Source organism: Dermacentor andersoni, chromosome 2, assembly GCF_023375885.2.
Source record: "Dermacentor andersoni chromosome 2, qqDerAnde1_hic_scaffold, whole genome shotgun sequence".
Lineage (NCBI taxonomy): Eukaryota > Metazoa > Arthropoda > Arachnida > Ixodida > Ixodidae > Dermacentor > Dermacentor andersoni.
The window spans coordinates 52,518,778-52,527,239 of NC_092815.1; the positions used below are offsets into that span (position 1 = coordinate 52,518,778).

Consider the following 8,462-nt stretch of genomic DNA (forward strand, 5'->3'; position numbering starts at 1 on the left):
TCTTCTGGATTTCTCAAGCTGACAAGCTGCCGTGGCAACCTCTTTGCATTGCCATTTGTTGGGCGTGTTGGTAAATTGAAAGCATATTTAGCGCCAGCAAACAAGGACGGAAGGGAGACTTGTTTGCTGGCGCTAAATATGCTTTCAACCTCTTTGCATTTTTCAAAAGCCCTTTTTGGGGCCACCAAAGCAATGCCTCGGCAGTGCTCGCATATCGCTTGCCACCCGTGACCCCTCTTTGCAGTTGTTATAACAGTGCCATTCTTTAACGCTGAGAGCCGCTGCTTGTTACACGCAATTGGAGCGCCCAGGAAGCAGTTAAACGAGTGAACACAATCAGCAGCCGGGTGGAGGAAGGTGGTGGGGAGGGGCACTGGCCTCCGCGCCATCATAGTTTTCTCACGTCAGCTCTACCATCCCCTTATTTTGATTTTTTTACACAACCCAGTAATAACAATTATCGGTTACAACAATGAAATTTTCGTGGTGCTTGAATATTATTATAAGTGGGTTCGACTGTATGCACACAAATTAAAAATTCATTCTTGTTCTGACAAATTATTGTACAATATATCCAGATTAAAAAATGAACTACATGTGTGGCTTATCTATTATATTCTCTCAAAATATTAATGGAAGACATCTGCTTCGAAAAATAGAGTCCTTCCGTCAGCACACATGGAAGGTTCGAGCATAAGTATCTGAACATATGATAACAAAAGGAATTGAAATCATCAGAGACTATGTTCAAGTGCCAAAACTAAATATGCCTTTTTCATGTTCCTGTACTGCCCTCTGACGCATGCCGGTGGAAATGTTTTGGAAAAGGTGCCGGGGCTTTCGCCGGTAAATTTTTATACCTGCACCCATGTTGAGTGTGCATTGTTGTGCATCTCGTGGATAACGATTAATTAATAATGGCTTCTCCAGGGCAGCATGTCATTCACCCATCGACTACTGGGTGAACAGGCCTGAGTGCGCTGTTGTGCAAACGATGCAGCTCATAAAGGCACGCCGAATTCCATCTGCCGATAAGACTGCCTTGGAGTTTGTTGTCGCTGATGTCTGCGCTTGCACCTCGCTTTTCATATTTTTTTTAAAGCATTCATTAAACATTTCGCATATTCAAAAAGCCTTCGAGCGCAGCCTTCCACGTCAGATTTACATCAACATCTACTGCCTCAGATCGCTGTTAGCTTCGGATATTGTGGAAACGCCACCTCACTGACATGAAATAATGTCAAAACGTAGCAAAACATACATATCTGTGCATATGAGCGGCGTTGTTCTACCCCAAGACAAGTCAATATGAATGGCTGAGCCACTTAAATAACGGCAACTATGATCTAGACACATATATTATGGGCTGTTAACACCGATTCTCGCTTTCGTTTAACTTCATCCCACTTGCAGTGTGCATGTGCCATGAAGTATTATTAGAGAAATCTGTGCTCGGCATAAACTCTCACTTATAGGCCGTGTATTTCTTTCTCGAAAACGCGCATGCCATCGCTGACACCGTTGGTAACCGAGTGAGTTTATGCTGGTGCACCGAATACACTCCCTTCCCGTTTGACAAAGAGGCAAACAGTGCTTCTCTCAAATTAAGAAATGTGTCAGCATAACAACACGTGCAGACCCACAATCTATGTAGCAAATACGACCGACAGCCTTCGGGGATGGTGACGAAAGTAAAGGATGTTAGCAAAATGCTGTGTCACCGCTTGCTGCTTATTGTGTACATGCTGTGCGAAGTAGAGTAGTTGATATAAAATCACTATAGGGCCACAAGTGAACTATAAGAACGGTTTCCTTCATCCTAACTGCTTATTCTTTAAGTTCAGGTCCATCGGTATTGGGCGCACAAACTCGACGGGGCCAGGCCTAACCCAACCTTCGCTAAACAGGATCAACATGTGCATGGCTTGAGAGGACTGAAGCTTGTGCATTTCAATTTCAAAGGCATGTCAACGCATTCTGAATGCAACTAATTATGTATACAAGCGAATGCACTGTGGCTATCACGTCGGTTTCACAGCCGATCGCGTGTGGTTCGGTCCAGCGATCATGGTCGGCACACTGATTTTGTTGGTGCCATCAATAAAAAAGCCCATTGTGCTACGAGAACTCGTGCCCGTCGGTTGCATCATTGTTTGCCTATTATGATCAAATGGTCTCAGTGACACAGTGCTGAATAGGCGGCCAATCATTGGCATCAGCATCTTGGTCTCGTATCAACTCAGTGTTACCACCCCTTAAGTAAGTAGGTGAAGTCAGGCACACGCTGTCACCACCAGCAAGAGAGGGCCGACGCTGCAACAGCAAGACTGCGTCAGCAAAGTGATGTTTTTGAAGCGTCGCCCAAGTGTAACACAGGGGTTTATCGATAACTTTGATAGCCATCAATGCTGGGCGGCGACTACATGGTTCACGGTGCAGTCCGGACGAAGCCCTAGCCGCTCTCTGTTTTAAAGTGGAGTTGCAGTCTTATGCTATGCAGGTTTTCAGGTTTTCGGCACCGCACCGAAGCAGAGCTATAGACCAGTGGAGTACCAACACAGTACATGGCACAAGTGTTTGCTGCAGTGTGCATCCATGCGTATCTTTGTTCTTTTTTCCGGGTACTTTCCCCTAATATCTGGCCGCACGTCCCTTCCAAAAACGTTTCGCACCTAATCCGCTAGGGCAAGGTGCATGTGCTGTCACACCATGAAAACGGTGAATTGTGAGATCTGAACTGAGCTGGTGAGTGTGGTTCATCTCCTATAAACAAAGCAGAAGCTGTGACCTGGATGAGTACGGCTTGCCTTTGCCGACATCAGTGCAAACAGCCAGGTCAAGTACAGCTTGGGCTTGGTGGTTAGAGGGTTAAAAAATGGAAACAGGATTACTTGTAGACAACATAAATATGCTACTAGTGTCCCTTGCACTGCTGTGAGGGGCTAAAGATCACCATCTATTCTCAATCGACTCCCTTGCTACGCAGTGATGTTGCATCACACAACCACTACTTTCTGCCCCAGTCTGCAATCTTTTGTGCGACTATTTATTTTTCTTGCTTTCTCTTTTCCTGTATTTTACATAATCCCTCCAACTTCCATTAACTTCCTTGTCCCTGGTGCTTGTCTATGTCTCTATCATGTACTACAACAGCTGCTTGATAGCACACCAATGATTTTAACACTCACAATTTGCTGATGATGTCATCTCTGGGAGCATTATTTTCTAAAGTGGCAGGGCTCGGACATGAAAATAGCTGAGCTGCCTTTTTCCTTCTTTGTTTAACTTTTAATCCCTTAACTGCTAGGACAAATTTTGAAAAATGTTTTAGAAGTGTGAAATTTTTTGGAGATGCACATCCTGCGCAAATCTTTTTCAAAAATATAATGTGCCAGGAATGCCTATTGAATTTTTACTGGTCTCGTTGGGGAAAAAAAGAATAGCAAAATTCATTTTGCATTATATATCTGCCAAAATTACAAGAGACTGCACACACACACATTTGCGAAAATTGCGTAAAGTTCATGATGAGTTAACTAGTCATCTGCACCACAGTATACTCACTACGATGACGACTTACCTCATCATCAGCAGTTAAGGGGCTAATGAATGCCTATCACTGACAAGGCACTACTCATCTTTTGTTACACCAGCAGACTTCAAGCAGGTTTCAAGGTGTGGGTGCATAATTGATTAGCTTTGATCAGTAAAAAATACGCACCTCTCCAAGGCCACATCTAGCTGGTAGACAACACCTTGTAGGGTGACCTTGTGCGAACTCTGCAATGGCCAGTGCTTGCTCGCTGTGAACATGGTGATGGCAGCTCCGGAACTGTCTCGTGTCGGCTGCAGGCAGCGCAGTAGTAATAAGACAGAAGAAAAGCTCTACATGTCAAATCCACCTCTGGGCAGTTGTGATTACAATGCTGGATGCTTTGCAACAAGGCATGAACAGGCAAACTAAAGAAAGTGGAACGCTCACCAAGACTGTGAACTTCCCAGTTTCCAGTTCCCCTTTTAAGGGATCAGTTGTAGGGTCAAAAGTGCACAGCCCTTCTCGATATCGAGTGATCTGTGGCGAAAAAATAAAGAAAGAAATTTATGTACTGAGTGAGATCCTGCTCAGCTCATGCAATATTGAACATTAATGAGACACTACCTCGTGAGCTTCATACAGGGACAGGGCTCGGCGAATGTCAAACTTTCGGGCCATCATGAATTTGACAGCAGCATTCCATGTCAAAGGCCCTGCACTGTGACTCAACCTCTGTTCATTCACCACCTTCATAAATTCCTTCACCAGCTGTTGAGAGAAGAGAATGCATAGCATTTATGAGGCTCATTCAAGCTCTACCATTTGAAGGCGATTTAAAAGGACATCAATACACAGATAGTGAGATGGTAGGAATGACTCTGTGATGGACCACTGAACAATCAACAACACTGTGTGAAACAGAAATCAGAGCTAGCTGAGCTCTTCCAATGCGCAGAAGTTCAAGGAGGACGTTGACTAATTCGCTATGAGTTTATAAGGGTGTGCTACACAACTAAACAGCTGCTGCCATAGAAGGGGGACTGAAACACTTTTTGAGCATGGTAAAAATGTTCCCGCTCTGCAGACCATGCTGCCATGAACACGCAAACCAAATGTTACTTTGCTGCATGCAGCAAGGACCCCACAATCTCGCATAATTCTTTGCTTGCTCACTTCTGCTCATTTCTTGCTTTATTCCATGCCAGCAATTATATTACAGCCAGTGTGATGGCCCACAGGCATTATTAGCCACTGGGCGATTGTACACAACCAGAAGCTACTCACAAGCACCCTTCCAATCTTTTAAGAAAGGCAGAAAGGGCAGCAAATGCATCTGACCGTCCTGTCACCACCCTTCTGCGACTCCTCTGGAAACTTTGTAAGACAATCAAAATTTAAATTCTGGGGTTCTACGTGCCAAACCGCAATACGGTTATGAGTGACTATGGATTAACTTTGACCACCTCGGGTTCTTTAATTTGTGTTCAATGCACGGTACGCAGACGTTTTTTTAATTTTGCCTTTACTGAAATGCAGTCTCTGTGGCCGGGATTTGATCCCACACCTTCTGGCTTAGCAGCACAACACCTAAGCCACAACGCCATCACAGCAGGTATTAGACAGCCTTACCATAAGCACACCGCACAAAGAAGAAGAAAAAAAATGAAAAGGAAAAGAGTGGTAGGCACGGTGTTGCTATTGGCACTGTCCCAATTGAGAGGAACCGATGAGTTGAAGAATTTAAACACTTCACTTTTTCTATCGCTGGTTATATTAGTCTTTTCTCAAACATTACTTCAGGAATATATTCACTATCACATTTCTCCAGTTCTATGAAAAGTGTTTTAGTGTCCCTTTAACAGTAGCATGTGCTACTGGGTGTTTGAAAAACAACTGTGCAGTAAGAAAATTGACAAATTGTGAATGACATCACAGTTTCACATGTGATATGATAGTGCAAGACCTGGGGGATAGCATGCAACAGTTCATCTAGAGGACATGTCCATTTCATCTGCTGCTGGAGTTCTGATTGACCAGGCTGAGGTATGCGTCAGAAGGGGACAGGTATACCCAGCCAATCAGCACTTCAGCAGCAGACGAAATGGACATGCTCACTAGGTGGACGCTTACTGAATAGCCCCCCGTTCCCCCCCTTTAGTTTTATAACGTCTGTGGGATGCACTCAAAAGGCGGGTGTATGAGAACGATCCCCACATGCTGCAGAAGCTACAGATAGCCATTACCTACCACACGGTGCAGATAACTACAGCAACCCACCACCGAGTGTTCAGCAATATGTAGCGCCTTTTGCACATATGTCTTCAAGCTGGCAGTGGAGGGATTTAGCATCTCCTGTAGTGATCACTGCACGTCCGTAAGTAAAAGTACAAATTTTAAGACGACCATTTCCACTGCACTCTTACTTTTCAAACACCCATACCTGGACCATCCGAGTTCTCAGTGCTTCTCTCTCAAAGCAGCTTCCTAGCAAATGTTGTCTACCACCATACATGGCACTCTCATTCTGTGAGACTCTTTAAGCAGAGCTAATGCTCGAGTGCACTCACTGCTAGCCTGCACATGCCTTGAGTCTCATAAAGACCACTAGCCAGTCCTCACACTTCATTCCGAGTCTTTGCATATGGCCCATCTCATTTCATTTCTGCATTGAGGCTACACTAATGGTGAATGTAAGGATATTGGACACACAGCCTCGGTAACACTAGGCATGCGATTTGCAGCAGACAAGCACTACAATGTCAACGAAAACACTTCTTGGCACCGCGGGATATAAAGCTAGGTACCTGCAAAGGCTGCGTGGCCTCTGAGAACAAATGATGCTCACGGATACTGACTTATTTCTAGTACAGTGCGGAAAAACTTTCGTGTCAATCAGAGAGAGTCTTATTTAGATGCGTCACTGATACACACGCACGCTATTATTTGCAGCTGACGACAATGCAGAAGTGACACGCTCTGCTTACATCTGCGAGTCAGGACTCAAGAGGCGAACATGCACTGTTTATATATTCGGGCGGATTCAACCCATTCCATTTGTAATAGACACAATTGTTACTCCCAGTATGAGAAGCTAACCAGATATCGAAACTAGACAGCTTGGCCAAACCCGAATGCAGTGGTTCGCAATATAATGCATGGATAGACACACATTAATAGGGGGTGCACAAAATATGATACTGATAAGATTACAACACGTTAACTTCACAATAAGGACGGAGTTCCAACTTGTCATCGCGACGAACGGATCGTTACTAGTTGTATGTTTCAAACTAATATAACAATAACCTCACTATTCCCGAGCGTCAATTGCGGCCTAATAGGGCAGGAAGTACAAAAACATAGATGATGATCACTGCGCACGAACATATCAGAAAACATGGACGAAGTCAGGCTTGCAAGGTAGCCGTACTTCTACTTCTTCCGTCAATTCATAATTGTCGAGTGTGATGCCAGAACTACTACGTGGCCAACACTGAGTCGTCGTAAATTAAATAAAAGAAAAGGAGAAAGAGCGCAGGTGGTGGAACCCAATAGTCGCAGGTAACTCGAGTGGTTTCGTGTGATAACGCAATTTGTGAGACAGCGAATGACAAGTATCGGCGTACCCAACGTGACCAGTTCGGTGCACAAAACGGAACCATTATATTCGCCCTGTTTAACAGCGTTCACAGAAAAATGACAGCTTTACCTGCTCTTCCTGTGAACTGAGAGACGCAGCCATGTTGTGTTTCATTCTTCGTTACCCGAGAGATGATTTGGATGACATACAGTAGCACTCAATCTACGGTTTGGTTCAAGCGATGGGCTGCTAGCCTCGAGCTCCGAGTGGCGTGGTTCCTCCGAGCTCGATCCATCGCTCTGCCCGGCACTAAAAAAAGCTCGAAATAATAAATACTACCCGCGGTAAACAGCGGAAACACGCGGTCGCTTGCGCGAACCGATTCACCGAACCGCGCCGGCCATCTTTGAGAGCTTGGCCCAAGCGGTTATGGATCAGCTTGTTTCTGTATTGCTTTTCTTTTTCTTATTTCATTCTTTGATGGCTGTAGCTATACAGCAACATAATAAGCCAAACACCCGCATTATTGCTCTATAATCACGCTGTAGCCACCTTAATTGTAATTAAGACAGGCGAAGGCGAAAACGCAAAATGTAAATATCGCAACTTTCACGGCCTATAGGGGGCGCCACCTTAAATCCAACATGGCTGTCCGAGAGATTAAGAACTAGAGCAGGTCGGTGCAGTGCTGCGGTCGTCCTGCTCAGTGACATGTTTCGCGTCGTCATGTTGAAATGTCTCTTCAATTTACACGCCCGCTGTCGTTAGCCTGCGTAATGGCTCACATTGGGCGAGCAAAACGCAGGATTCGAAGCCTGCTTGAAGGCGAGGAAGTCCTAAACGCTTGTCATCTTGTGTACTGCGGCATAAAAGCGTGCACGCGTCGACGTCTGTGCTGTTGAAGGCCTTTGCATACAAACTTCGCGGCTTCGAAGCAAACCACGCGAGCTGTGGTTTCAGTTTTACCACGACGGTGTTATTAAGAGAAGTGAGCGTGCTTTTTATTTGTTATTCTATTATTTTGACCTCTTTGAACGGGTACCATGAGCTTTTATACGGTGTGGTGCTCTCTGCAAGTTGTTACTTGGACCGCTTGAATAAGCCGCCGTGTCGAGAAAAAAAACCTTCCTGGTGTCGCGCGACCGAAGTCCTTAACATCGACGGCGTGAAAAACAGCCCTAAAGCAGTGTTTCGTGTGCGAAAATTTGCTGTCTAGTTATCCCTGCCTGTGTTCACAAAGCTGGATGTTGAACACGAGAAGTAAACAAAAAACCACATCTGACCGCTTTTGCGAGCTAATACGATAACCGTTCACCCTTGTAATTTAGTTATTGCGCTTTATGCGTG

At 45.0% G+C, this 8,462-nt stretch overlaps 1 protein-coding gene across 2 annotated transcripts in view; it reads right to left on the bottom strand.

Annotated features, from left to right (window-relative positions):
• Positions 1 to 7,547, bottom strand: part of Ptpmeg2 (Protein tyrosine phosphatase Meg2) — a 64,691-nt gene extending 57,144 nt beyond the window's left edge. Inside the window, exons 1-4 of one of the 2 annotated variants that reach the window (XM_050189333.3) lie at positions 7,245 to 7,547; positions 4,160 to 4,303; positions 3,983 to 4,072; positions 3,722 to 3,846 (exon numbers count right to left, since the gene is read on the bottom strand). In XM_050189333.3, coding sequence (XP_050045290.1) covers positions 3,722 to 3,846; positions 3,983 to 4,072; positions 4,160 to 4,303; positions 7,245 to 7,289 — 404 coding nt within the window. In that variant the 5' untranslated portion in view covers positions 7,290 to 7,547. Of the gene's footprint in view, positions 1 to 3,721; positions 3,847 to 3,982; positions 4,073 to 4,159; positions 4,304 to 6,920; positions 6,942 to 7,244 lie in introns of those variants that run through there. The other variant, XM_072286403.1, reaches the window with a different exon arrangement.
• Between the last annotated feature and the right edge of the window lie 915 nt (positions 7,548 to 8,462).